This window comes from Grampus griseus, assembly GCF_964374135.1.
Source record: "Grampus griseus genome assembly, chromosome: 19".
NCBI lineage: Eukaryota > Metazoa > Chordata > Mammalia > Artiodactyla > Delphinidae > Grampus > Grampus griseus.
In genome coordinates this window covers 40,041,098-40,068,572 of record NC_139013.1, presented here as the reverse complement: position 1 = coordinate 40,068,572, position 27,475 = coordinate 40,041,098, and the positions used below count along the sequence as shown (strand labels likewise).

The 27,475-nt window shown below is 50.0% G+C and overlaps 2 protein-coding genes across 2 annotated transcripts; one reads left to right on the top strand and one right to left on the bottom strand.

Moving 5' to 3' along the window:
- Positions 1–3,360: 3,360 nt before the first annotated feature.
- CENPT (centromere protein T) lies at positions 3,361–8,854 on the top strand (the record flags this gene model as incomplete). Its single annotated transcript, XM_082677916.1, has 13 exons — positions 3,361–3,473; positions 4,555–4,645; positions 4,785–4,872; positions 4,980–5,076; positions 5,197–5,333; positions 5,446–5,482; positions 5,698–5,846; positions 6,554–6,715; positions 7,028–7,348; positions 7,601–7,691; positions 8,289–8,465; positions 8,545–8,649; positions 8,731–8,854. The coding sequence occupies 13 exons, from the start codon at positions 3,361–3,363 to the stop codon at positions 8,852–8,854; spliced, it is 1,692 nt and encodes a 563-aa protein (XP_082534042.1).
- A 275-nt stretch (positions 8,855–9,129) lies between these two features.
- Positions 9,130–27,448, bottom strand: TSNAXIP1 (translin associated factor X interacting protein 1; the record flags this gene model as incomplete). The annotated part of the gene is given in 20 exon segments (XM_082677558.1): positions 9,130–9,150; positions 9,154–9,370; positions 9,581–9,687; positions 9,782–9,908; positions 10,117–10,226; positions 10,327–10,389; positions 10,393–10,473; positions 10,627–10,752; positions 10,987–11,114; positions 11,191–11,277; positions 11,280–11,346; positions 11,418–11,527; positions 11,530–11,586; positions 12,009–12,144; positions 12,481–12,671; positions 13,243–13,336; positions 14,493–14,619; positions 14,749–14,861; positions 22,637–22,739; positions 27,309–27,448. Coding segments are annotated over 20 exon segments (2,205 nt in total).
- Between the last annotated feature and the right edge of the window lie 27 nt (positions 27,449–27,475).

The following is a 27,475-nucleotide window of genomic DNA, read 5'->3' as shown; positions in this document are numbered from 1 at the left end:
AAAATCCACGAAAAGCTTGGTTAGGGAGGAGTCGCTGGTTTTTGCCCGGGAATCAGCCTGTAAGAACCTGAGGCAGGAAGGAGCTAGGCTCTGCCCTTAAGGATCCTCAAGGGTAGCCAGAATAGCAGAAGCTCCGAAGGATAACAAACTGGGCCAAGTTAAAAGATTTGTGATTTTATTCTGCCGGTGACTGGGAACTGTTGGAGGGGTGTTAAACGAGAGGTTGGACAGGATTTGTATTGTAACAAGTCACCTCCCCACTCCCTCGACTTCCTTGGGGAAAGTGTTCTAAAGGGCAAGAGAAGCTGTGGAAAACCAGAGAGGAGGCCAGGCACTCGTCATGGAGAATTACGTGTAAGCTAGCCCTCCTTTGCCGAGTTCCCCGTTTCTCCCACTTCTTGCCGTTCTTCACCCTTTCTCCTGACTCTCCTTCCTCACTTTTTTCTCTTCTGATTACAGACCACGGGTATGAATTCGAAGCCTAGTTTATATATTATTTCTAATTATTTGATATAAAAACAAAATAGATCGGGCCTTTTAAAAGTTTGCAAAAGCACTCCAAGTTAACTGTCACTTTTTTAGTTATTCCTTTTTATTTTTGGCTGCATTGGGTCGTTGTTGCCGCACACGGGCTTTTCTCTAGATGCGGCAAGCAGGGGCTACTCTTGCAGCATCTTGGGCTTCTCATTGCAGTGGCTTCACTTGTTGCAGAGCGCGGGCTCTAGGTGCGCGGGCTTCAATAGTTGTGGCGTGCGGGCTCTAGAGCACAGGCTCAGTAGTTGTGGTGCACAGGCTTAGTTGCTCCGCGGCATGTGGGATCTTCCCAGACCAGGGCTCGAACCCGTGTCCCCTGCATTGGCAGGCGGATTCCTAACCACTGTGCCACCAGGGAAGTCCAAGTTTGTTATTCTTTATTGTAAAACAGACCCATACTTAAAATGTTCTAGAAACATAAACGACAATGGGGAAAAAAAGAACTATTTTTCTGGTCCCAACACCCAAACATTACCATTGCATTTCTGTTTACAACCAATGTAATCCTTGGTTATTTGTGTGGTTTTTTTTTTAATTAATTAATTAATTTATTTTTGGCTGTGTTGGGTCTTCGTTTCTATGCGAGGGCTTTCTCTAGTTGCGGCAAGCGGGGGCCACTCTTCACCGTGGTGCGCGGGCCTCTCACTATCATGGCCTCTCTTGTTGCAGAGCACAGGCTCCAGATGCACAGGCTCAGTAGTTGTGGCTCACAGGCCTAGTTGCGCCACAGCATGTGGGATCTTCCCAGACCAGGGCTCGAACCCGTGTCCCCTGCATGGGCAGGCAGACTCTCAACCACTGCGCCACCAGGGAAGCCCCCAGTTTTTTTGATTGTTCGGTTTTGGTTTTGCTTTCTTGTGTTTTTTGGCCACACCACGCGGCTTGTGGGATTTTAGTTCTTGGACCAGGGATTGAATCCAGGCCCTCGGCAGTGAGAGCGCAGAGTCCTAACCACTGAACCACCAGGGAATTCCCCCAGTGTTTTATTATTTAAAACAATATTTATGGGGCTTCCCTGGTGGCGCAGTGGTTGAGAGTCCTCCTGCCGATGCAGGGGACATAGGTTCGTGCCCTGGTCCGGGAGGATCCCACATGCTGCGGAGCGGCTGGGCCCGTGAGCCATGGCTGCTGAGCCTGCGCGTCCAGATCCTGTGCTCCACAACAGGAGAGGCCACAACAGTGAGAGGTCCGCGTATCGCAAAACAAAAACAAAAACAATATTTATAAAATATTATTATTATTTTGTCTGCATTGGGTCTTCGTTGCTGCACACGGGCTTTCTCTAGTTGAGGCAAGAGGGAGCTATTTTTCGTTGCAGTGCACAGGCTTCTCACTGCAGTGGCTTCTCTTTGTTGTGGAGCACGGGGCCTAGGTGCGCAGACTTCAGTAGTTGTTGCTCGCGGGCTCTAGGCTCACCGGCTTCAGTAGTTGTGGCACTGAGGTTCCGTAGATGTGGCTTGCGGGCTCTAGAGCGCAGGCTCAGTAGTTGTGGTGCACGGGTTTAGTTTCTCCGCAGCATGTGGGATCTTCCCGGACCAGGGCTCGAATGTCCTCTGAATTGGCAGGTGGATTCTTAACCGCTACACCAGCAGGGCAGTCCCTGTGTTTTGTTTTGTTTTTTTGACAAATAGTAAATATAAAGTTTAATCAATCGTGTAAACACAGTAAAGACAATCTATGCAAACACAAATAATGCTGTGAAAAGTAAGCTCATTCTCAAATTGTTTTGAAAAGTTTTTAATGTTTTTTCCATATTATCCAGTCCAAAGCTTTACAAATAATAAATAAATATTGCACTTAGGTGGTTGATAGTGATCGCGGAAATGTGCCTGCAAAGGGCTAGCAATTTAAGCCAGATAACACAAAGGTCAGATCTAAATGACGAGGAATATTGATATGATTTTCCTCTGCAGTTCTCTAATTTTGAGAAGCAAGAATCTTATTTTTTCTTTGCTCTATTTTTTAACATAAGCACAAATATGCCCACGCCACTGCCAGTATCTGAAACTTTACACATAATTTAGGAGCATGAAGGAGAACTCCACAGGAAACTCAGAGCTCAAGTTCTATTTCAATTCCCATTAAAATGTAAGAAAGGGGGCAGGGGGCTGTCAATTGGTGAAAATATGGTAATGGAGTCTCCAGCATTAACAGAACTTTTGAGAGCCGAAATTTATCTCAGAATTGCTGATATTTGGAGATTTTAACATCTCTGCTGGATCACAAACAGCCCACTAGCCTCTAAGCCCGCAAACTGATCTCTTGTGATAGATACAGGTCCTATAGACACATCGGTCTTTGCAAATGCAAATCTGATCAGGTCACATATAAAATACAGTTATTTTTTTCCTGGCCCAAATGTGTCTCTCCTCATCTTCGGAGAGGGAGATGAGAATGAGAGACATTCTCACAAATAGTCCCTGCTATTTATTCATGACCTGGCTTATTACTTGTCAGATCCTGAGTTAAACATTATCTAATTGACTCATTACACACACACACACACACCCTTATTAGGTGGTTATCACCCTCACCTTACCTTAGGTGAGGAAACCGAGACTTCGACTGGCTGCACATACTTGCCCAGGCTCAAGGTAAGGATGCCCGCAAAACCCGTTTGCTACCACCACTGTACACACCGGGCGAAGCCGGCGGCAGGACTAGAACTGCAATTCCCGTGGGGCTGTGCGGCAGCCTCGCGAGAGTTGACCTAAATTCAGCAGCATCGCGAGAGTTGGCTTAAATGTGGCGGCGGGAAGGCGGTGATCTGAAGCGGCTACTGAAGGCCAGCTGCTGAAGCGGCTGGGAGGGCTGGCTGCTGAGGCGATGGCGGACAGCTATAGCCGGGACAGCGAGCCTACGACGCGCACGCTGCTACGGCGCGTGCTGGATACAGCGGATCCTCGCACCCCGCGGCGACCCCGGAGTGCTCGGACTGAGTATGTGAGGGCGCTGCCCCAACACAAGAACAACCTGAGGGAGTGGGCGATGGGGTCCAGAGCTGACCCTGTTTGGAGACGGAAACTGAGTCTCGGAGAGGAGCAGAGTCCAGGGCTCTGAGAACAGGCTCCTTTCTCCTCGCAGGGATCGGGTCAGCTGTTTGTGCGCCCACCCCTGAGACTCCAGGCCGCTCGGGACCTCAGAGCTCAATTATACAGGCGTCCTTGGGGGTCCGCTTCTGGAAGCGAAGGATAGGTGCTCAGAATCTGGACCTCTGCTATGTTCTCTAGGCCAGTTTTCTCCAGAGTATGTCCAGGCATCTGCCCTGAACAGTCTCCCAAGCGGTTCCCAGCTGAAAGATGGGAAAGGAGTTGCAGAGCGTAGCCTGGGTAGCAGTCAGGAGGCAGGAACTGGAAAGATGCTTTGCTAGAGAGCAGCGAATTTGGCCTGACGTGGTGGGAGTGTCAGTGGGTGAGGGCTGTGGTGAGCTTATGGTGCAGAGAGGGTGGAAGATGGCATCTGCTGACTTCCTGGGGCAGTGCAGTTCCTTTATAGACAATGGGAAGCCATTCATTATAGGTTTTAGACCTGTGAGTGATGAGGTGGGAGTTGTGCCAGAGGAACATTTATGTGGTTCTGGAATCTGAGAGGGGATTGGATTGGAGAGAGTAGGGCTGGGGTGACCCATGTGGAGGTTGCTGTCAGACCCTGACTAGTACTTAAAAGGTTTAAAAATATTGAAATATCCCTGAATTGTTTTAGTGTCTAGAATGGATACATTTCCAGTTGTTCCTCTTATCTGTGTGGTTAACCCCTACTTCTGCTGTAGTCACCTCAGTGAAGCCTTCCTCAGCCCTTCTCTCTGGCTGGGTCATCATATTCCTTCTCTCTTCCCATACCCCTCGGCTCCCTCTCATCCACAACCCTGTTGATATAGAACTGGGAATAGGGCTGTGGGAGGGCAAGTGGTTTCTGGTCCCTGTCCCTGAGGGTAAAGGACTTCAGCCAAGATCCCTGACGAAGACCCGTCGCTAGTTCACCCTCCCTACATAATTCTCACAGTTGCTGCTCTTTACACAGTGTCCAGAGAGCCCTGCTTCAAACACCTTCCTCTAGGAGGCTGAGGAGCCAAACAAAGACGACTGCCAGGCGTTGTTCTAATAGAGCCAGGGTAAGTGCTCTACCCACTGATCACTACAGGGCTCTGGTTGCCTTCGGGGACTCTTGAGTTATAGCTCTGCTCTGGAGCCCACCTTGAGGGACTGTCAAGGCAAAGGAACAAATTGATTGCTTGATGCTTTTACCCAAAGTCTGTTGACAGATTGGCCCATGTTCAAGCCAGTGGACACTTGGAGGAACAGACACCCCGGACTCTGCTGAAGAACATCTTACTAACTGGTGAGTGAGCACTGGCCTGCAGTGAGAATCAGGCACCAGCCCTGTGACATCTCTCATTTAGGGCAGCCTTCCCTGCCAACTCCACTCTCTCCTTGCTATTTCTACAGCCCCGGAATCTTCCATCCTAATGCCAGAGTCAGTGGTGAAGCCAGTGCTGGCACCGCAGGTGGTCCAGGCTTCCAGACGGGAAAGCGGTCGGGGCAGGTGCAGTAAATTCCCTCCTTGGGCTAGGCTGCTGGGCATTACTAGTCAGGGAGCCTCTTGGGGCTCTAAGAGCCGGAGTTGGGTGCCCTGGCTTGTCTGAGAAAAGCTCCATCCTTGTAGCCTGGAGTTGCAGCTTCCTGAACTTGAGCCCCCCACAACCCTGGCTCCAGGTCTGCTGGCTCTTGGCAGAAGGAAGCAGAGACTGAGGTTGTCAGTGTTTCAGCAAGGAGTGGACTTGGGACTGCCTCCCTCCCAAGGTGAGGTCCTGGACAACACCTGTGGCCACCCTCTCTGTCCTCTGGAGAGACTGAGGAGGACTGAGAGAGGCCTGGGTAACTTATTATGGTTTCTTTTTACATCCTCTTGCAGAGCCTCATGGGAATGCTGATGCCTCTTCCCTCACCAGGTGCTGTTGCCTGTTCCGGGAGTTGGTGGAGGAGAGGCTTGGGGAAGGGGGTGCTGAATAGAATGCAGTCTGGCCATAACTGCTCCATGCTCACAGCATGGTGGCTGGGTTCTAAGAGATGAGAGCACCGGGGCAGCTGGGGGACTCCTGGGGTGGGGGAGGGTGGTTGGACCTCAGGTACCTGACTTTCCTTTGTGCCTTGTCCCTCCCATCAGCTCCCTCAACTTGACCTTCGCCACACCTCTGCAAACACAATCAGTGAAGAGGCCTGGTTTAGCCCGCAGACCTCCTACCCGCCGAGCTGTAGATGTGGGTACACTTTTGCAGGATCTGCGAGATACTTCCCTGGCCTTGGCTCCTCCAGGTAAGGTTGAGATTTCTGTCTTCTGGCCTGTGGGGAAAGTTTCCCCCCATGATTGATGGGAGGTGCTGCTGAGTCCAGGGTTGCTCCTCTCTCCTTTGAGTCAAGAACAGTGAGCAAGCCTGGCCAGTAGGTTTATGAGGACTTTCTGCTTTCTTTCTGCAAATTGCCTCTTGTCTTCCGGGGGCCCAGTCTTAGTCCCTCAGTATCTTCCAGGACCCCATATCCTTGAAGAGCTACAGGACTGAGGGTAGGCAAGGGGTGTGATATGGTGGCTGGAGCTTATTGGGAGGTTAAAAGAGGCTAGGTTTCAGGATCAGCTGTTCAGTCAGAGCTGACCTGGGAGCCTGATTCCAAAAGACAAGTCAAGTTCACCAGGATAAGAGAAGGGTTGCAGGCAGAGGGACCTGAACGAGAAGTGGAGAATGGAGGCATGGGTGAGCAGATTGGGTGGGGCAACCTATGGAGCCTGGGAATGCCAGGCTAAGGAGCAGGAAGGTAAGCAAGGAGAGCTGTGGAAGGGAGATTAGGCTTAGAATAGGCTCAGTCTTCTCTCTCTGAGGGCCACTTGGGCAAGCTTGTGGGTCCACTACCCAGGCCCTGGTGACTGGCTAGCAGAACAGCAGGTGGGCGTGCAAAACACTGAGTGCCAACTGGACCTTGATCTCCAGATGACAGCCTCAGAACCCCTGTTGCTACTCTGCCAACAGACACAGTGTTGGAGGACACCCAGCCCTTCTCCCAGCCCTTGGTTGGCCGTTCCCCCAGTGTGCACCACTCCCTGCCTTGCCGCTCTCACTCTGGGGCTAAAGATGTGGAGAGGGCTGCCAGTCGCAGGACATGGAGCAGTGGGCTTGGGCTGCAGAACAACGGTGAGTATGTGGGGCACGCAACCTGGAGCCAAGCCTAGCTTAAGCAAGAATTGGCATTGGTGTTTTTTCCTCCTCAGGCCCATACATGTACCCCGTCACCCCCGAGTCCCTTTGGAGGGCTGTTGATCCCTCCATCCAAGAGCAGAGTCAGTGTTGGGCCAGGAGATTCCAAACCAGTACCCTGGGGCTGCCTCTGGCCCTCTTCCTTCCTTGATGGGCTAGGCTGGGTTTTACTACTCCATCTTTACCTTTCTCAGGGCTACAGCCCTGGCCTACTGCTTTTCCAGCCTATATTCTCTCCCCTTGATTCAGGTGCTGGGAAAGCAGCCCAGCTTCTGGCAGGAAAGGTGGAGGAGGTTGATGCCCTTGCTATGGGCTTTCCGAACATCAGCAGTAATATCTCTGGAGAAGATGGAGTAGAGCCCTTACAGAATGGAGTAGGTGAGGAGGCAGAGGAAAGAATGGAAGAAAGCTTGAGGGAAGTGGAGAAGGCAGCAGAAGCACAAGGATCCGCCAGAGCAGAAGAGGTTGAAGGGCACATAGAAGTGACCGAAGCAGAGGGATCCTGGGGGGCTGTCGAGGCCAAGGAGCCAGAAGGATCTTCAGGGGATGAAGACACCTCTGGTAGAACAGGTAAGGGGCCCAGTGCAGGGATCAGGGGGTGGGTGGGTAAGGGACAGCTGTGTCCCTGGCCTTGGAGGAGGGGCTTACCTGGCTTGTGTTTCTGGGCACAGGTGGTCTTGGGCCAGGGAAACTCTGAAAGGCCCCTTGCTTGGCTGGAGCTAGATGGAGCCCTCGAGGAACAGGATAAGGAGGCTGTGGGCCTTCAGGGTTGAGTGAGATGGTCTGGCCTGTGCCCTCTGTAACCCTGCCCTTCCTCTGCAGCAAGCCCAGAGTTGGCCTCCAGCACCCCAGAGTTCCTTCGGGCCAGGCGACTTCAGTTTCTTGAGCCAGCTCCACCGCCTAGCACTGCAGTGTAAGATCCCACGACCCTGTTCCACATGGGCCTCTTGGAAGGGGGCAGGTACTGAGGTTGGCATTGGGTACCACAGAGTTATCACTCTTATCACTCTTCCTTTAGGTATATAGATGATTACCCAGGAGAGCACCCTAAGGTGGGCTGGATGGGGCCCACTCAGCACATCTGTCTGGTGCCTGCTTGCAGGGGCTTAGAGGAGCCTGGGCAGGGGGGAAGTGCCTAGGTTAGTATGCAGTCAGAGAAGGCTTCCTGGAGGAGGATTAGCAGAATGGGACAGGCAGAGTGGGCTGAGTAGGGGGAATGTCCATGCCAAAGCCTGAGGATCATGGGCCTGAGCAAGTACTGGTTTGTATGATGAGGCTAGACTGGGACATTGTGTCCAGATTGTGGAGGGTTGGGGCCCCAGGGAAAGACCAGGCTTCTACATAGCCCCCTGTCCCCACTGCCCCCCAGAAATGGTTGGAGCTGTTGGTCCAGCCTGGCCAAGGAGCACAAGGGCCCCAGTCTTGGCAGGAGCCAGCAAGACTTATGTTTGATTAGCGGCCTCTTTAGGTAGCAGCAGTTCAGCTAACTCTGTTCACTCCTTGCCCCTAGGTTACCTTCAGAGCCTCCGGAGCCTCTGTCGGCCAGGCTTCCTCCCAAGCCCCGAATCCCTGGCTCCAGACCCCGTCAAGATCCCTACAAGACTGGACTGAACCACTATGCGAAACTCTTTAGCTTCTATGCTAAGATGCCTATGGAGAAGAAGGCTGTGGAAATGGTGGAGAAGTGGTGAGTCCTTGACACTTGGGGTGGGGAGAGAAGCCCCTCAGATCATGAACAGTCTGTTTTACCCCTACTTTCTTGGCAGCCTGGACAAGTATTTCCAGCATCTTTGTGACGACCTGGAGGTATTTGCTGCTCATGCTGGTCGCAAGACTGTGAGGCCAGAGGACCTGGAGCTGCTGATGCGAAGGTAAGTGGATGGAAGCAGGGAGGTGCTGGGTGTGGGAGTGCTGGCATTGATTCTCTCATTCTCTATCTTCCTCTGCTGCAGGCAGGGCCTGGTCAGTGACCAAGTCTCCCTGCATGTGCTCGTGGAGCGGCACCTGCCCCTGGAGTACCGACAGCAGCTCATCCCTTGTGCATTCAGTGGCAACACTGTCTTCCCTGCCCAGTAGTGGCCAGGCCTCAACACCTGCCCTGTCCCTACCTGGGGCCCCTTGGCCCCACATACACTTCTAGGTTTCCTCCCTGCCCCCCAGCATCAATAAAATGTCACAAACAGAATATGCTGTGCTTTGGTGCATGTTCTGGGACCAGCCAAGCAGCGACCAACCACCCTTCCCTTGACTCCCCAGCATAACCTAGAGAATAGCATGGGTTCAGACAAACAATTTTATAACAACAGTCAGAGGTTAGCAGCACGGGAGCACTCAGGCTGCCCACAGTGGCCTCAGCTTGCAGGTTCCTGCTCTCAGGGCCCCATACGCCTAACATCACTCATCTGAAGCTGTTCCAGTGCAGCCTGGAGCCTTATCACAATGCCTTCTTCCTTTTCCTCGCCCTCTTCTGGCAGTTCTGTCATGGGGAGCTGGAAGGCCTGGCTCAAATAGCTGTTTAGGGTCTGCTTGTCCAGGCTGGGATCAGTGTTCATCAAGGCCTCACGTACCTTGGGTAGGGTCACCTCATCGTGGCTGCCCCCACAAAGAAAGAGAGAGATAGACCTTGACTGTCCTCTCTGTACCTCAGACCCCAAGATGCCCTCTCCCAGGCTTGAGCAGTATGTAGTGCCCAGCAGCAAGCTCGGTGCATAGGGAGACCTGGGGCTTGAGGTGCTACTCTGTGGCCCAGCCTGTAGGACTTGCCTATGACTAAGTGAGCCTGAGGTCCCCAGGGTCACTCACAGTTCCAGGTCCAGCTCCTGCTTTAACTCCTGTAAGTATTCATCCTTTTCATCCATGTACTGTTCCCACAGCTTTTGTACAAAGGGCACGCTCTGGCCCTCCTTGTCCTGGGAAGGGGCCACAAGGCAGGGTGAGAGTACACGGGCTAGGGTCCAGCAGAGGCTAGGGCAGGACTGGGCAAGTTCCTGGGCCCCAACCCACCTCCATAAATAATACGCAGTAGTTGAGCAAGTCTGCATTGCTGCTGCTGGGATGCCAGCCCCCTGCCTCCATCAGCTCCTGAATTCTCTCGTCCTTCTTGAAGGGGAAGGTACTCTTGAGGGCAGTGCTGTAGGGAGACACGAGGGCTGACAGGCCTGGCTGATGCCTGCCTACCCATCTCCCCGCACCCCTCTGCCAGCCCCACTGGTGCTCAAAAGGGCAGAATGCACTGAGTCTGGCCTTTTCCCACCAGGCTCCCCTTTCCCCTGCACAGCTAGGAGCTTGGCCAGAGGTCATGCTGGGCTGAAGTTCGGGGTGGCCAACTGGTCTCGCACCTTAACTGCTCCATGGTTAGTAGCCCCTCGTTCTGGCTGTCAGCACTGGTCATCTCCTTCAGCAGCTGTGCTATTGTCTCCTTCTGCTTGATGTACACACTCTCTTTCCTCTAGGGGGGAAGCGTTGACCACCTTGCTGTTTCCTAGAGGGGTGGGGATAGAGCTGGCCTATGCCGGAGACAAAGGGTGGAGGGCCAGGCCCAAGCTTACCTTTCCCATCAAGATTGCATAGAACTGACTCATGACCTCATTGGAGTGGAAGAGCTTGGTATATTAAAAAATGGTGTAAGCCCAGGCCATGGCATCACCAGGCCCAAAGCGACGCTCCAGGAAATTGAAGAAGAAATCTGGGAACTTCTGCAGGGTAGGGGGAAGACTGCTTGGTCCGCCTGCCCCACGTCTGTTGGCCCTCCTCCCTGTTCCCTAGCACCTTGAGGGACACCCCCACCCCCCCATGCACCAGAGGACTCAGGCAGCCACACCAGGCCAAAATGGCTAGAGAGATCTGACCTGCTCCTCAGTGATACGTTCCTTCCAGGCATCCTTGAGGAGGTTTACCACATCCTTCTTGGTTGGCTTCTTGTTCTGCATGACACCATCAAACCGAAGGAAAGGGGGGATGGATTCCCCATAACCCTGTATGGAACCATGTCACCTTATCTCTGGGCCCCTCTGTAGCCCCACCAGCAAGCAGGGCAGAGCCCCAGATAGTTCCCCCAGAACCTCAAGTCTTCTCAGCAGCAAGAAGACTTGCTGGCCATTCTGACTCTGGCCCCAAGCCTCCTGAGCCCAGGGACTTCTCAGCAGCAAGAAGACTTCTGGCCATTCTGACTCTGGCCCCAAGCCTCTTGAGCCCAGGGACTCCCCTACCAGACCAGGGAAGAAGTCTTTCTCCTGGAGCAGCCCCTCGCCAATCTCCAGGAGCACATCCACCAGCTGGTCGCTGTTCTTGCCCTCGGCCAGCATTTGCCAGCGATCTCGTCCTCCAGCCACCACATCTGCAGGTGGGGAGAGGGAGCTGGAGTCCAGACCACGCACTTGAGCAGTCCCTAGGGCTCCCATGGCCAGCATTACCTTCACACTTGGACCAGTCTGGCCGCGGTATGGCCGTGCGCTGGATCTCCTGCAGCTCGGAGTAAAACTGGTCCTGCTCCTTCAGCTCGTGTGCAACTGCAACAGCATCTTGTGCTCCTTGCAGAACTCTTCATAGTCGTCTCTCAGGCTGTCCAGCTGTGAGCAGGGTGATTGGTCCTTGCTACTCACCTGCATGGCCCTTCGCTACCCTGCCTGCCCACCAGCACCTGCTCCTGCAGATCCTTGAGGGTCTTCTCCTGCATTTCAAAGTCCCTTCTGGGCACCACGTCTCCAAAGTTGGCCTTCATGGTGTTGAGTTCCATCTGCCTGCGGGTCAGTCTTGCCGGGCCATCTTCAGAGCCACTGTTAACTTCACAGGGTCCTCCTCCCAGACACCTGCCAGGGGGCCCGCCAGCTCATGTCACCCTGCCTCTGGTGCCTGTAGCCCAGGGCAGGGTTGAGTGTCCCTTGGGGCATGTCCCAGGTCTTCCTGCTCTCCCAGCTTGGGAACCCCCGAGTCTTTCCACAGTGCTACCAGCATAGGGCTTTGAGCTTAAATAGAGAAGCCCAGGATGTGGAGTACCAGGCCTGTCCTGCCCTTAGGGAGTCTAGGCTGCTTCAGCTGCCAGTGATTGTTTCCTTCGTAAACAAGTCTATGATTCTCAGGCCAGCTCAGAAGATCCACAGACCCAGGTGGCAGCAGGAACATCTCCCATCGTGAATGAGCAGATAATAGGAGAGTTGAATGAATAGGAGTGGTGAGAGCCAGACTCCTCTCCAGCGCCTCTTCAGGGGAGAGAAACCCACCTTGGGCTTACCTGGGGACTGGGCTAGTGACATGTCTTCCCGCTGGTACCGTAGCTCATTCAGGTCTGCAATAAGGATCTTACGGGCATCTTGCTCGCTGAGGTAGCGCAGATACTCCTCAGCCAAGTTCTTCCTCAGTTTGGTCACCTGTTGGGAAAAGAACAAGAAAGGTAGAAGGAGGAGGAGACTGGTCATTCCTGAGAATCCAGCAAAGTGCCGAAGCTTCCTCCTGTGGAGAAAATCTGGCAGCCAAGGAGCGGGACTCTGCTGGCATTTGGGGCCATACCAAGCCAGTGCTGAGCTGAGGAGGAGGGCAGCATGTGGAGAGAGGGGTATGGGGGGAGGTGGTGGCTCTGTGTATCATTCCAGGCAGAAGGGTGGAGAGAGCTAGGGGGTCACCCCAGGGCTGAAGGCCTGAAGGTCACCCCTGGGGTGGGAGTGGGAGGAATTGAGGGAGTTGGTCACCATATTACTCCCTTTCACCTCACTCTGCAATGAGATCTTCTCATTCTTATCAATGAGTTTTAGCAAATTCATCTTCTCTTTCTTCAGCATGGAGATTTCATCTCTCTCCTTAGCCCTCATGGCCAGGATCCTCTCGTTGCAGTCCTCATTCACAGTGACAAGCTTCGCCTTCAGGGGCTCCAGAGCCCGAATCTTCTCCCTCTGGTCGGCTAAGCAGGGACAGGTGGGAGAGTCCCTTTGGGGCCATGGAGGACAAACAACCAGGAGACACTGATCCTGAGGTCGCAGTGAGTGGTTATGTCCCTTGCAAACTCGAGGAGTCTATACATGCCTGTTCAAAGCATAGCTCCTGCTTAAGTCCTTGCACTTGCTTTTAAACCAGGGGCAGAGTCCCGATGAGGACCAGGGTCTCACCTATGCCCTTTACCCATACGGCCTTTAGTCCTGCAGCTGCACCATGCCCAGCACCTCCTGAGCCTGGTGAGGGAAGCCCCCTCACTTCCCAGGGGTACACCCTCCCTTCTGGGCTTCACTGTCAATAGAAAAGATGCTCTATTTCCCACAGATACTGCCCCACCATGCTTCCCAAGAATGGGAGGTAGTCAGTTGCCCTGGGGTGCCCTATCACATGACAGTGTAAGCAAAAAGGCTAAGGGGGGCTTGGTGACCTCAAAGCCCAGTTTGTAGCTGCCCCAGCCCTGCTGCAGAACCCAGAAGGTCAGACTAGGATCCTCTCTGCCTCTTCCAGGCTGGGGCCAGGCAGGGAGGCTGCAGTCTTACCCAGAATCACCTCATATGCATTCTTGATGGAGGATAGCAATGGCTTGTATGTTTTGAAGTCCTCTATGAAAAATTCAAAGATTTCTCTGTAAGGCTGGCAAGAAAAGGGAAACTGTCACCTCCTGGCCTATAGCTGCCACTCTCAGTGGGACCTAAGTTTTTCTTTGCTTGGATTAGAAGTGTTCTAGCATGAAGCTGCCAGGCAACTCACATTCAAATAAATGCCACAGGCACCACTGGGGTCTCTCACAGTCAGGGAGCTGAGGGGCGGCTCCATCCCTCTCAGCTGCTCTCTGGTGACCTCTCCTGGTGCTGTCTCTGAGACCTGGCAGACGACCTGGGTCAGGACCTCCCCCTCTCTACCTGAGCCCCCTCTGGCTCTCCAGGCAGCCAGCCTCCTCCATGCACTGTGCTTCAGCTGGCCTCTTACCAGCACCCCTCCCCATCTTACAGCTCTGTGGGGGCAGGAGAAGGTCTAAGGCTCTAGCTTCCAAGTAGAGGTATGGTTTCCTGTCCCACTCGGACACACAGGAAGCTTTCGGAGGCAACACTGTGTATTGGAATGAGCACAGGCTCCCGAACCAGCCCTGAGTTTGAATCCTAGCTCCACTACTGCATAGCCGGATGCCTTCTCTGAGCTTCTGCTTCTTTGTTGGCGAGGTTCCTTTAGCTTGTGAGACCATATCTAAGGCCCCACTCAGAGGCTGGCACACAGACAGTGCTCAGCAAATGCTTCTGTCAGTGACTAAGTCAGAAGTGAGGGATTCCCAGTCATCATTTCCATCTGAGCAGGGATTGGGTGATTCCTTCCCTAATATGCATCAGAATCTAGGTTACATCTAGATTTCTCTCTGTATCTGGCTAAGTTCCTCAAGCTTGGGGCTGTTGTTACTGGGCTGGTAGACGTTGTATGACCCCTGCTTGCCCAACTGCCAGGATTTAGGCTCCATTCACTGATACCCAGTGACCCAAGGTCGGTGCTGGGGATCACAGAAGCGACTGGAGTCAGCATTCAGGCCACCTGACTCAGGTAAAGAAACCCAACCCTCAGGAGAGTTTTGGTTCCATGCTGGTAGACTTGCCTGCTCACTGGCTTTGTTAAAGAACAAGTTTCTCTTACCAGGAAGGGGAACCCAAGAGAGCTGGGAAAGGCTGGTCTCACCTGAATGTCTGAAGTGCCTAGTCCTGGTGAGTAAAGTTTCTTCCCAGCCCTGCCCCTGCCCTCCCCCCAGTTATTCTGTGGCTCTGACCTGCAGCCTTAGCTCCTGGGCAGAATCTGTGCCCAGGTCCAGCAGGAGGAGCTCCTTGCGTAGGTAGTTCTCTAGTTGCTCTAGGTACCTTGGCTTGGTAGTGCCCAGGGGCTGCTGCTGCCAGCTACTGCAGGGAGTGGTGGACTGAGATGTGATGGACACCCCACCAGGCCCTTGTGCCCTGGGTCTGGGGCAGCAACACCCCTGCACTGTTTCTGGGCCCAGTCCGTCCACCATCAGGCTAACCCTGGTTTACCCTACTCGCTTCCGGTAGTCATCTGAACAGGGCTTTCGATTATGCAGAATGGTCTGGTCACTGATGTATGTGGGCCTTGGGGACAGGTGGCCACCGATGGAGAACAGACAGGACTATAAGAAGGGACAGGTGGGGTTACCATGACAATATTGCTCCCCTTCCTGATGTTCCTCTCCAGGCTCCTCCTCCACTCCTGGGTTCCCCCCCCAACATCTCTTAATATGGTTCATAATTAAGACTGTGGTCCTTAGAGTTAGAGAGGGATTAGATTAAACCCTAGGGCCCCCTCATTGGTTATGTGACCACAGACTGAGCCTCAGTCTTTGCATCTGTAAAATGGGAATGGTTGTGCTCCCCATTGCATTGTATTGTTGTGAGAATGCAACGAGAAAGAATAGAGAGTGGTTTACACAGACTCAGGCACCTTCTAGGAGCTCAGTAAAGGTGAGTTCTCTTCTGTAGGTTTGTCAGTGAGTATTGAATACCTATGCTATGAAAACAGATATGAGTACTTACTGGGACCATCTCTTGCCCCCACAGCACAGTCCAGCTAAAGAGAGACAGGGGAGGGCAGGCCCAGCCTCAAGCCTGGACTCTCAGGCAGGACTGCAGAGATGCAGCAGGGTGACCTGTGGACCCCGGGAGGAGACTAGGCTCTACCCCCTGGGGGAGGGGGAGGGGAGAGGTGGTAGGGCCCTGAAGTAGTGGGATCTCATTTTGAACCTTGAGCAGGGGTACGGGGTAGTAGTATTTATGAGCTTGTTTTTTCAACTTTTTATGAAATACTCAAAACATGAGAGAAAAAAATGACTCTCTTACCCAGCGAAGCCTACTTCTAGGGTTCATCCATTCAGTCATTCATTTGTTCATCAAACATTTCTGGGTCCATAGCACATGCCAGCCGCTGCTGGGTTCTGGGACATGAAGGAAGCTGGGGGTATGATGGAAGTGGGATGACAAATGAACTGATAAGCAGGTAGTAACTGAAGCTGATGCAGGTCACAGGAGTGTTGGGGCCCTGACTGGAGGGTGCCAGGGGAGGCTGGTCCTCTTAGAGGAGGAAATGATGATGTCAGTGATTTCAGTAAAGCTTGAGTGACTTCATGGGAGGAGCTGAGGTCACTCTGGAAGAGAGTGATGTGTCAGGGGAGGTGGGGCGGGGTGCACAAAGACTGCCTGGGTAGCGCCAATACCTCAGGGAAACAGCAGGAGTTTTGAAGGGCTATGAACAGGGGCCAATGCCCAAGGAGGGCAGGCTGGCTGAGGCTGAGGTCTGGGCTGGCCAGTGCAGAGGGGACAGAGATGAAGCAGCAGCTTCATGCCTAAGGGCAGTCCTCAAAGCCTTACTTGTGACTATGAAAAAGTCAGAAAACTGCTAAGTGTCTAAAAACAGAAGATTCTTATACAGGCATGAAATGTTTACAAAGAGGCTTAACATGCACTATATCTCTAAGGGTTAAGTAAAGCCTGAAATTAGAGAATAAGCACAACCAGGTAAGATGAAAAACCAGAAAAGATGGAGGAAATAATCCAAAAGGTTATCAGTAATTATTCTCCAGTGATAGGCCCACGGGTGCTTATGTGTCTGTAATCGTGCATTTTTCAAATTTTTCTACAATGCACATAAGTTACTTTGAAGTTTAAAAGAACATTGAATTATTGAATTCAGTATTAAAGCCTCCTCTGTGGAAGGCCCTGAGCCCAGCTTCCAGGTTCTTCTGAGATGGAGAGAGACTAGGCCTACCACCCATGTCCCACACATCCAGGTTCTAGGAGTCCTTCCAGGCTAATGGTAACTGGATTCTGACCCTCTTAATGTGGAAAATGCCACTGTTTCCTTGGGCTCTTCTTTGCATTCTGTTAGTTCTACCTATTTTTTCTCAATCTTGCAGTCATTCATCCTTTCCCTAAATATTTTGGAAAGTACATAGTAAGCCTTGTTGCTAGGTCCCAGGGAGGACTCCAGCCTCTTGCAAGGGTCTAGGTTGACCCTATCTCTGTACTTCCAGAACTGATGGCATCATACTTCACACTCTTCATAGTCTTTTTTTTTTTTTCTAATTGAAGTATAGTTGATTTACAATGTTGTGTTAACACTCTTCATAGTCTTAAGTAACACTCAGCAAATATTGTGGATGCAAGGCATAATAAAAATGAAAACACTACTTATTGGGTGTATATGTTCACACATGCTTTTCCTGGGTCCAGAATGCTCCAGCTTGACTATTCAACCTTAGCATCTCAGGGGTTCTCCTTGATACTCTTCCCAATCCCAGCGCCCACACTTCCCCATCATCACACCCCCATCTTCTCTCAGAAACACAGACTTTGTCTGTCTTGTTTACCACTGTATCCACAGTGCCTGGCACACAGTGGGAATCAACAAATATTTGTTGAATAGATAAAAACATAGGGGGGGAAAGAGAGATGATGAAACAGAATTGTAAAGAGTTTAAAGCCCTCCTATCAAAATAAGCTACCTCAAGCAGAGAAAGGTAAAAGACAAATACTAACAGTAATACAGTTGATAATGACAGGTGAGTAGATTTATACATAATTGGAAATAAAGAAGGACAATCTTTTAATGTATACAAAAAACTAATCGTAGGCCACAGATAAGGTGTTAACACATTTTTAAATGAGAAACTGTATACCTTGCATTTCCTGATATAATACAATGAAATAAGAACTGATAATATAAACATACCTCTAAAACACTTAACCATTTACAGAAATTTAAAAATAAATTAATATTTTTCCCGACCCATTTATTACTTAAAGTAAAAATATAACATGTTATAGAAATGTTAAAATTACATGTTCAAAATGTTTGGGATATGATCAGAAAAGCACTCACAAGTTTTTAATTGCTTAAAATCCTTTCACTATCTAAGAATAAATGGTTGGGGCTTCCTTGGTGGCGCAGTGGTTAAGAATCCGCCTGCCAATGCAGGGGACACGGGTTCGAGCCCTGGTCCAGGAAGATCCCAATGCCGCGGAGCAACTAAGCCCGTGTGCCACAACTACTGAGTCTGCGCTCTAGAGCCCGTGAGACACAACTACTGAAGCCCGCACACCTAGAGCCTGTGCTCCGCAACAAGAGAAGCCACCGCAATGAGAAGCCTGCGCACCACAACGAGGAGTAGCCCCCACTCGCCACAACTAGAGAAAGCCTGCGTGCAGCAATGAAGACCCAACGCAGCCAATCAATCAATCAATCAATCGTTCTGATGAACCTAGGGGCAGGACAGGAATAAAGACGCAGACATAGAGAATGGACTTGAGGACACGGGGAGGGGGGAAGGGTAAGCTGGGACGAAGTGAGAGAGTAGTATTAACGTATGTACACTACCAAATATAAAATAGCTAGCTAGTGGGAAGCAGCTGCATGGCACAGGGAAATCAGCTCAGTGCTTTGTGACCACCTAGAGGGGTGGGATAGGGAGGGTGGGAGGGACGTGCAAGAGGGAGGGGATATGGGGATATTTGTATACATATAGCTGATTCACTTTGTTATACAGCAGAAACTAACACACCATTGTAAAGCAATTACACTACAATAAAGATGTAAAAAAATAAAATAAAGTCCTTTCACTATTAGGAAAGAAAGCCTCAAGCCTGTGGTTGCCTGAAAAGGAAAAAAATATCATAATAAAAATTTTAAACATAGGAAATAAAAGTAGAAATAGATAAACTGGAAACATGAGAAGCCAAACTTAAAAATCAAGACAGAAAAAGTTTTTTTGAAAGACTATTAAAATTGATGTGATTTTTATAAAAGGACAAAGTAACCCTGGAAGACACCTGGGAAGTTGTCAAAGAAGCACCTAACCTGGTCAGTTAATGATAAGTTTTTCACATTTTCAAGAGGCCAGGCCAACAAGCACATGAAAAGATGCTCAATATCGTTAATTATTAGAGAAATGCAAACCAAAACTACAATGAGGTATCACCTCACACCAGTCAGAATGGCCATGATTAAAAAGTCTACAAATAATAAATGCTGGAGAGGGTGTGGAGAAAAAGGAACCCTCCTACACTGCGGTAGGAATGTAAATTGGTGCAGCCACTATGGAGAACAGTATGGAGGTTTTTTTAAAAAACTAAAAATAGATTTACCATATGATCCTGCTCCTGGGCATATTTCCAGAGAAAATTGTAATTCGAAAAGATACATGCACCCCAATGTTCATAGCAGCACTATTTACAATAGCTAAGACATGGAAGCAACCTGAGTGTTGATCAACAGATGAATGGCTAAAGAAGATGTGGTACATATATACAATGGAATACTACTCTCAGTCATAAAAGAGAATGCAATAATGCCGTTTGCAGCAACACGGATGGACCTAGAGACTATCATATTAATGAAGTAAGTCAGAGAAAGACAAATATATAATATCACTTATATGTGGAATCCAAAAAAATGATACAGGGCTTCCCTGGTGGGGCAGTGGTTAAGAATCCGCCTGCCAAAGCAGGGGACACGGGTTCGAGCCTTGGTCTGGGAAGATCCCACATGCCGCGGAGCAACTAAGCCCGTGTGCCACAACTGCTGAGCCTGCATGCCACAACTACTGAAGCCCATGCACCCTAGAGCCCGTGCTCTGCAACAACAGAAGCCACCGCGATGAGAAGCCCACGCACCACAAGGACGAGTAGCCCCCGCTCACCGCAACTAGAGAAAGCCCGCACAGCAACGAAGACCCAACGCAGCCAAAAATAAATAAATAAATTTATAAAAATAAAATAAAATAAAAATTTAAAATGATACAAATTAACTTATTTACAAAACATAAATAGGCTCACAGGTACAGAAAACAAACTTACGGTTACCAAATGGGATAGAGGGGTGGGTGTGGGGGAGATAAATTAGGAGTTTGGGATTAACATATACACACTACTATATATAAAACTGCTAAACAACAGGGACCTACTGTATAGCACAGGGAACTATATTCAATATCTTGTAATAACCTATAATGGAAAAGAACCTGAAAAAGAATATATATATTATATATGTAAAGCTGAATTACTTTTCTGTACACTTAAAACTAAGACAACATTGTAAATTAACCAGACTTCAGTTAAAAACAAACAAACAACCGAAAAACAAGAACAAAAACAAAGGGAGACTAGCCTTGAAAATTTCCTGAGCAGACAAAACCAGTTTAGTCATAGAAATAAAGCTTAATTTAGCTTATTTTGGGAGACTTAAAAAATAAAAAAGGCCCATCTTCGTGCTCTGTCTGCCGTTTCTGTAAAGAGAAAAAAGTCACCCTACTTTGATTGCTGGGCATATGCTGCTTTCTTGTCCTGGTTGTTAACAGCTGGTAAGGCCTCCACAAGCGAGTGGTTGGGAGGCGGCGTTCCCGGGAGCTCCGTGCTCTCTGCTTCCCCCTGCAGGTGAAAACGGGAAGGGCGGCCCCGGGGGTCGGGGGCGGCAGGAGGCAACAGCGTCCTCTGGTGGTTGAGAACGGTGTTACTGCCGCCGCGCAGAAGAAAGGGAGTGAAAGAGCCTGGCCCCAGGTCCACTGAGTAGGTGGCAGCTGAGGGGGACGGGGAGCAGGCGCCCCAAGTAATCGGATCTTTCGGGACTGTGGCTGTGCTTGGTCTCCGCTTAGAGTCTACATACCCCTTTCCCTCCCTGATGTCAGGGTCCCCATGTTTGAAGTACCCAGCCTCACAAAGTGTACAGCTCATGTGTCCCCAGATCCTCCAGACAAGACATACTCGCACAAAGAAAACCACCACAGCCCACAGTTCTGCACTGTGAGCTGGAGTTATAAATTTGCTCAGATGTGTTTTTTCACCTGTAAGATTTGGACAATGGCTCTTTGCTTGTTAAATAGTAATAACAATCTTATGATCATATCAACAAAAGCCCCCAAATCTTAATAACACAGTATTTTTTTTTAATTTCAGGGAAGAATATGTTTCCTTTTTTCTTTTTTTTTTTTTTGCCACGCCACGTGGCATGCAGGAATGTGGATCTTAGCTCCCAGACCGGGGATGGAACCTGTGCCCCCTATAGTGGAAGTGTGCAGTCCTAACCACTGTACTGCCAGGGAATTCCCCAGCATTCATTTTTATTTTTTTTTAATTTTTATTTATTTATTTTATGTAAGAAGTGGATTTATTTAGAGAGAAACACACTACACAGACAGAGTGTGGGCCATCTCAGAAGGTGAGAAAGGTACCAGGGTATGGGCTTGTTAATTTTCATAGGGGTGGGTAATTTCATAGGCTAATGAGTGGGAGGAGTATTCCAGCTATTTTAGGAAGGGCCGAGGATTTCCGGGAATTGGGCCACCACCCACTTTTTGATCCTTATGGTCCGTCTTGGAACTGTCACGGCACCTGTGGATGTCATTTAGCTTGCTGATGTGAGCATATACTGAGGCTCAAGGTCTAGTGGAATTCGACTTGTCCTCCATCTTGGACCCATTGGGTTCTAATCAATTTATGTCATGTCCTCGGGCTATGTCATTCTTTCAAAGGTCGTGTGCCCTGCCCCCTTCCCTCCTGTTTCATTCCCCTCTCAGAGATTTTACTCCCATATTCTTATGGGAAGCAGAGGGCGATAGTCTGTCTTCTGTAACTGCTTCCAGGCTGAGTAGGGGCATCAACCCTGTCTGTCAGGGAGTAAAAATCTCTGGATGCCTGATCTAGGGGCCCCAGGGGCAGGGCAGCTCCTTGTTTTAAGTCGGTATGGGCTGGAATCCTCACATAGCCAGCATCTTAATGTGGAACTATTGTAATTGTTTCCGTAGCCTTTCTATGAATCTCCTTGATGATGAAGCACTTTTTTTTAACAGCATCAGAGTACAAAAATATAGTTTTAGATGCTATCCCTTCCAAGGTAATCTCCCAACCAGGTGTTAGTTCCCCGGAAGTCGCAAAGAGATGGCACAGAAGACGTCACCAACGGTGTTGATGATGAACAGGAGTTGGTCTAGCTATAAGCTTATCACTGTCCCTTCGTGGTCACCAGCTGAAACTGTGCACGTCAAATACAGACTTGAACCCACGTGGCCGGGACTCAAACCCGGTCAAAACCCTGATTGGGACTCGAACCCTTGTGGCTGGGGCTCAGACCCAGCCAACACCCACAGTCTTCCAACTGAGATCACACACCTGGTTTCAGGGCTTAATGAAGCTCAGGTTCTTGACGTCTCATTGCAGAAAGAATTCAGTGAGAGACAAAGTGATAGGTAAGAAGTGGATTTATTTAGAGAGAAACACACTCCACAGAGTGTGGGCCACCTCAGAAGGTGAGAAAGGCCCCCAGCATTCATTTTTATATAAAAACTTTAAAGAACATGAATGGAGGGAGAACCTGTCATGAGGCTGGTAAAGAGTCTCTACCTCCAGTGCAGAGCCAACAGCACAATGGAGAAACATCCTTTACTACTGTCTTCACATACATACAGCAATTATGGTGCACATATACCAGCCACTCAAGTGCCACATCAGGCACTGTGGCTGTAAAGACAAAAAGATATAGTCATAGCTCTGAAGGACCTTGACAGATCTGGTGGGACCATCCCAGCACCCAGAAGAATGCCTGGCTCATGGCAGGCTGGATGAAGAAATGAGGTCCACTCCAGAATGCTGCGTTGCAGGGGAAGGTTATCTGTGGGCAGGAGCTGAGTCTCTCTCTGCTCGGGGAGGTCTGGGAAGCCTGTTCCGGTGAGGTGCAGCAAGTGTGCACGTTCCCCCATCCCAGAGCCTGCTGGACCTGGCCTCTGAGCCACACTCCCCTAACTGGGGAGAAGCCGCTTGGTGGGGCATAGTTCGGGTGGGTGGTGCTTTTGGGTTGCAGAGAGGGAGGCAGAAAGGATCTGGGGATCAAAATTTAGGGTTCCAACAGGACACGGCCACTAACCAGCAGCGTCTTCCGTTTCTGAGAAAGCTTGCGTTTCTGAGTATTCTTGGCTTCTGTGAGGAAGGAATCATCTACGATCGCTCCTAAAGGTCGCAAGTGTGCTCTGCACAGAGAAGGAGAAGGAAGTGGTGGGTGACAGAGCCTTGAGTGGGAAGTACACTTCCACTCTTCCCAGAGCCACAAGACATGGCTTCCTTTCCCCTCAGAGCCAGGCTCTGGGTCTTCCCAGTGCTGCCTCCAGATTCCCAGAGGTGCTGCCAGCAAGCTCCTGGCTCGGGGCCCAAACCATTTTCCCACATTCCCAGAAACCTTCTCATCACTAGAGTCTCAACAACTCCTGCAGTGGCAGGACACCCTCACCATGAACCCAGAGAACCCTGCAGGCCTATACTTCCCTTCAGTGTTTAGCTGTGGCTGTGATGACAGTTCCGTGCATGTGACAGCCACATTCTGGGGGTGTGATACCAAAAGCAGGTGCTATAGGACAAGAAGTACAGGGTCTGGTGTCCAAGAGCCAGGGTAGGAGTCTTGAGCCTCTACTTACTGGCTGATAGGGCCCAGAGGCTGACATCTGTGTTTCCAATAGGGACCCCCTTGGGCAAGTCATTTAACTTCTTTCAGCCCAGTTTCCTCACAAGGAGGTGGAGACATTTCTTGCATTTTCTATCTCACAATGTTGTGAAGTTTAAGTAAGAGTAAAAGAGATATGCAAAAATAACCTGTAGGGACTTCCTCGGTGGCGCAGTGGTTAAGAATCCACCTGCCAATGCAGGGGACACGGGTTCAAGCCCTGGTACAGGAAGATCCCACATGCCGCAGAGCTACTAAGCCCGTGAGCCAGAACTACTGAGCCTGCGCTCTAGAGCCCGCGAGCCACAACTACTGAAGCCCACACACCTAGAGCCCGTGCTTTGAAACAAGAGAAGCCACGGCAATGAGAAGCCCGCGCACCTCAATGAAGAGTAGCCCCCGCTTGCCACAACTAGAAAAAGCCAGCAAGCAGCAACGAAGACCCAATGTAGCCAAAAAATTAAAAAATTAAAAACTAATTAATTTAAAAAAACATTAAAAAAATAAACTGTAAACAGCAAGGAGCTGCAGAGATATTAACTGTGACAGCAGGATGTGGGAAAAGTGGATCATAAAGAACCACTTTTAACTCCTAGGCCTCTTGGGGAGAGCCATCATTGCTCAAGCTAGGAAGGCATTTGGGGGTCTAGAGGAAGGGCTGCCTGTGGGCAGTCAGACTTAGGTGGAACAAAAGGAAGAAGTGATCCCAGTAATCCATGGTGGCGGCAGGTGGGAGTGATTTATGCCACCAGATAGACTTGTGTCTTCATTCCCCTTGCTAGCTGGTGGCCTTGGGTATGCTGTTTAACCTCTTGAAGCTCAGTGTCCTTGTTCATAAAACTGAGACAAGGATTACCCAAACTCCAGGGAAGTTGAGAGCAGTGACGTGATCCCAGTTGGGAAACCCTGTCCTGCAGGGTTCTTCAGTCCTACTTCATGGAGCAGTGACACACCAAACTCCAGTTCTCTATTGTCTCTAAACTGAACAAATGTGAGCAAACCATGTCGAATACGCAGCCGGTGTGGAAAAGGAAAGGCTTTTGCTCAGATGTTTATGGGTTTGAGACAGGATGCAGCAGATCAACCCACCTGCTCACTGGGTTAAATCATACCTTCCTGTCAAGACCAGTCAATTTTCTAAACTCTGTTCTTGCTCCTACTGGAACTACCACATGGGGCAAGGTGAGCAAGAAAACTATGGGGAACTCTACAAATCCTGAGAAGTTGCCAGATGGAAAATCTCTGTAGGTAACATGTTAGTTTTTTGTTGTTGTTGTTGTTGTTGTTGTTTTTCAGAAAGAACTCAGTGAGAGACAAAGTGATATGTAAGAGGTGGATTTATTTGGAGAGAAACACACTCCACAGACAGAGTGTGGGCCATCTCAAAGGCGAGAGCGGCCGGTAACATGTTAGTTTTGAATGCCAAGGGAGACAGTAGTCAAAAACAGATTCGCAAATATTAATTTTAAAAACATCTGGGGCTTCACTGGTGGTGCAGTGGTTAAGAATCCACCTGCCAAAGCAGGGACACAGGTTTGAGCCCTGGTCCAGGAAGATCCCACATGCCGTGGAGCAACTAAGCCTGTGCGCCACAACTACTGAGCCTGCGCTCTAGAGCCCGCAAGCCACAACTACTGAGCCCGCATGCTGCAACTACTGAAGACCACGAGCCACAACTAGTGAGCCCGCATGCTGCAACTACTGAAGCCCGCGTGCCTAGAGCCCGTGCTCCACAACAAGAGAAGCCACTGCAATGAGAAGCCTGTGCACCACAATGAAGAGTAGCCCCCGCTCGTCGCAACTAGAGAAAGCCCGCACGCAGCAACGAAGACCCAACGCAGCCAAAAATAAATAAATAAAATAAATAAATTTTAAAACACCTGGTAGAGTCTATACACTTATCCAAAAAGCTTAGGATGCTTCTTTAGTATTATATTAAATATTTTACACCAATTCTCAGAGAGGAATGGGAAATAGATTATCTATATTTCTACTTCAACGGTGGAGAAAACTCAGTTATTTAACTACTGGCAAGCAGTGGGTTTGACAGGGGGTAAATCCTGGTATTGAGTGAAGTCAAGCTACTGAGTTCCATCCACAAATCTACTGTGCCAGGGATGTGAGGCTGAAAGGAGAAAGCCAATGGGGAGGGGAAACCTGCCGCAGGAAAATGCACAATTCAAAGGTCCCTTTATTTATTTTTTGGGGTACACTGTGTGGCTTGCGGGATCTTAGTTCCCCGAGCAGGGATTGAACCCAGGCCCTCGGCAGTAAGAGTGCAGTGTCCTAACGACTGGACCACCAGGGAATTCCCTCAAAGTCCCTTTTAGAGGGTCCTGCTGACATTCGTGTAGTGCTAAGGTCTGGCCCATGCTTCATCATCCTGGCCCTGCTCTAAGGGGAGCTGGAGGAGGACACCCACACTATTCCTCTAAGGGAAGCAGTGAGCTTGGCCCAATATACTATACACCACTAAACACTGGTGAATGAAGAATATGGGCAGGAATGATGTTTTGTACTGTCACCAAATTCAGCATCAGCAATTACATTGTGCTTCCTTCTTAAAATACATGGGGATTCTCTTTCTGAGTCCGTTTCATATCCCTTTCAAACATGATTGCAGTTTCCTAAATCATTCGTGTGTTGGGTAACAACACTCTTTCTCAAGCTTGCTGTCTGGTTTTTGTGATTCATTTCGTGACTTTTCTCGGCTTTGTCTGTCAAGGCGGCATTTAATTTCTTGACTTTTCTAGGCTTTCTCTGTCAAGGCAGCTGACCATGGGGGATTAGAGTTTAGGTGAGATCAGGTTTTTTGCATTAGGAATGAGTAGAAGCGAGAAAGTACATTCATTAAACACTTACTGAATGCCTATTATGTGCAAGAGCTGTCATGAGAGCTTCATATATGCTGCCTAAATTTTCCCAACAGTTTAAGGTGGGCTGTGTCATTCCCATGTTTGAGATATGGAAACAGAGGCCCAGAAATTAAGAGCCTTCTCTTAGCTCTCAGAGCTAGAAAGGTATTTAGCCAAAATTTTTGTTTTAATATGTATACTTTGTGGCTTTTCTGGCTAACGGAGCTTGTTATCATATTTGCAGTGTCCAGATGCTGCACCCCTGAAGACAGGCAGGAGCTACCTTGAGGCCATGGGATGTTCTTGGACTGCTTAGAGATGCTTCTTTGTCATAAGCCAGTGGGTGAAGAGGTTGTTTATCCTTGTGGCTAATATCTCAGGTATGGGTCTCACATGGCTGGGTTCAAATACTAGCTCCATCACTTATAAACATGTGTAAGACACATGATCTCTTCAGGATTCTATTTCTTTATTTGTAAAATAGTGATATTACTACCTCATAGAGTTGTTGTGAGGGTTAAATATGGTGTATAGAGCACTTGGCACATAATACACGCTCAATAAGAAAAAGCTGGCTATTACTAATGATAAAGTGCGCCTGCCCTTTTACTAGAATATAACGACCTTCCTGGGCTGACAAGTCATCTGAGATTCTGTTTCTGCACCACTGATCCTGTGGGGCTGGAGCCCCAAACCAAAGGACAGAGGCAGGAAGTGCAGAGGTCCAAATCAGGTACCATTTCTCTTTCTGGAAGTACTCAAGGCCTCCTCTCCGCCCTCAGTTAGGCCAGTGCCTACCTCAACGTGGTCGCGAAGCTGGGGCACTGCGGCTTCGGGGAGTCCATGACCCTAGGGCAGCCGGGCAGCCAGCACCAGTGGCCAGGGAAGCTGTGGTAGTTTACAGCCCGTAGCCATGGCGACCAGGTCCCAGCAGCCCAGCGGAGGGGACGGGGTCAGGATTGTGCCACGCCTCCGAGCCCCGCACCCGCGGGCTGGGAGGAAGGCCAAGTAGCAAAGGTGGACTCGAACCGGGAATAGGGTCTCCTCAGAGTCAGTCACTATAGCGGATATGATCCTAGCGACCAGAACTGAGGCAGGGAGATAAACAGAGGCCATGGGGGAGGGAGGTGAACTGAGAGGCCGGAGCCGCGTTGCCAGCGGGAATTGTAGTTTTCGGTGTCCCAGTGTCTCAGCTAAGCAGGCTTATGGCTGAGCGGGTTTGTACTACATCTCCCAGAGATCCTTACGAGCCCAAGCTGGTCCGCCCCTGGAGAGCTCTGCATTGTGGGAAATGGAGTCCAAAATGTGGCGAGGCATAGTGGTGTCGAAGGAGAGGTGCCAGACTGGGACTCGGTTTCCCTGCGGCCCAGGTTGGCTCGCTGGCCATTGGCTGAAAGAGGCGGATCTGGTCCCG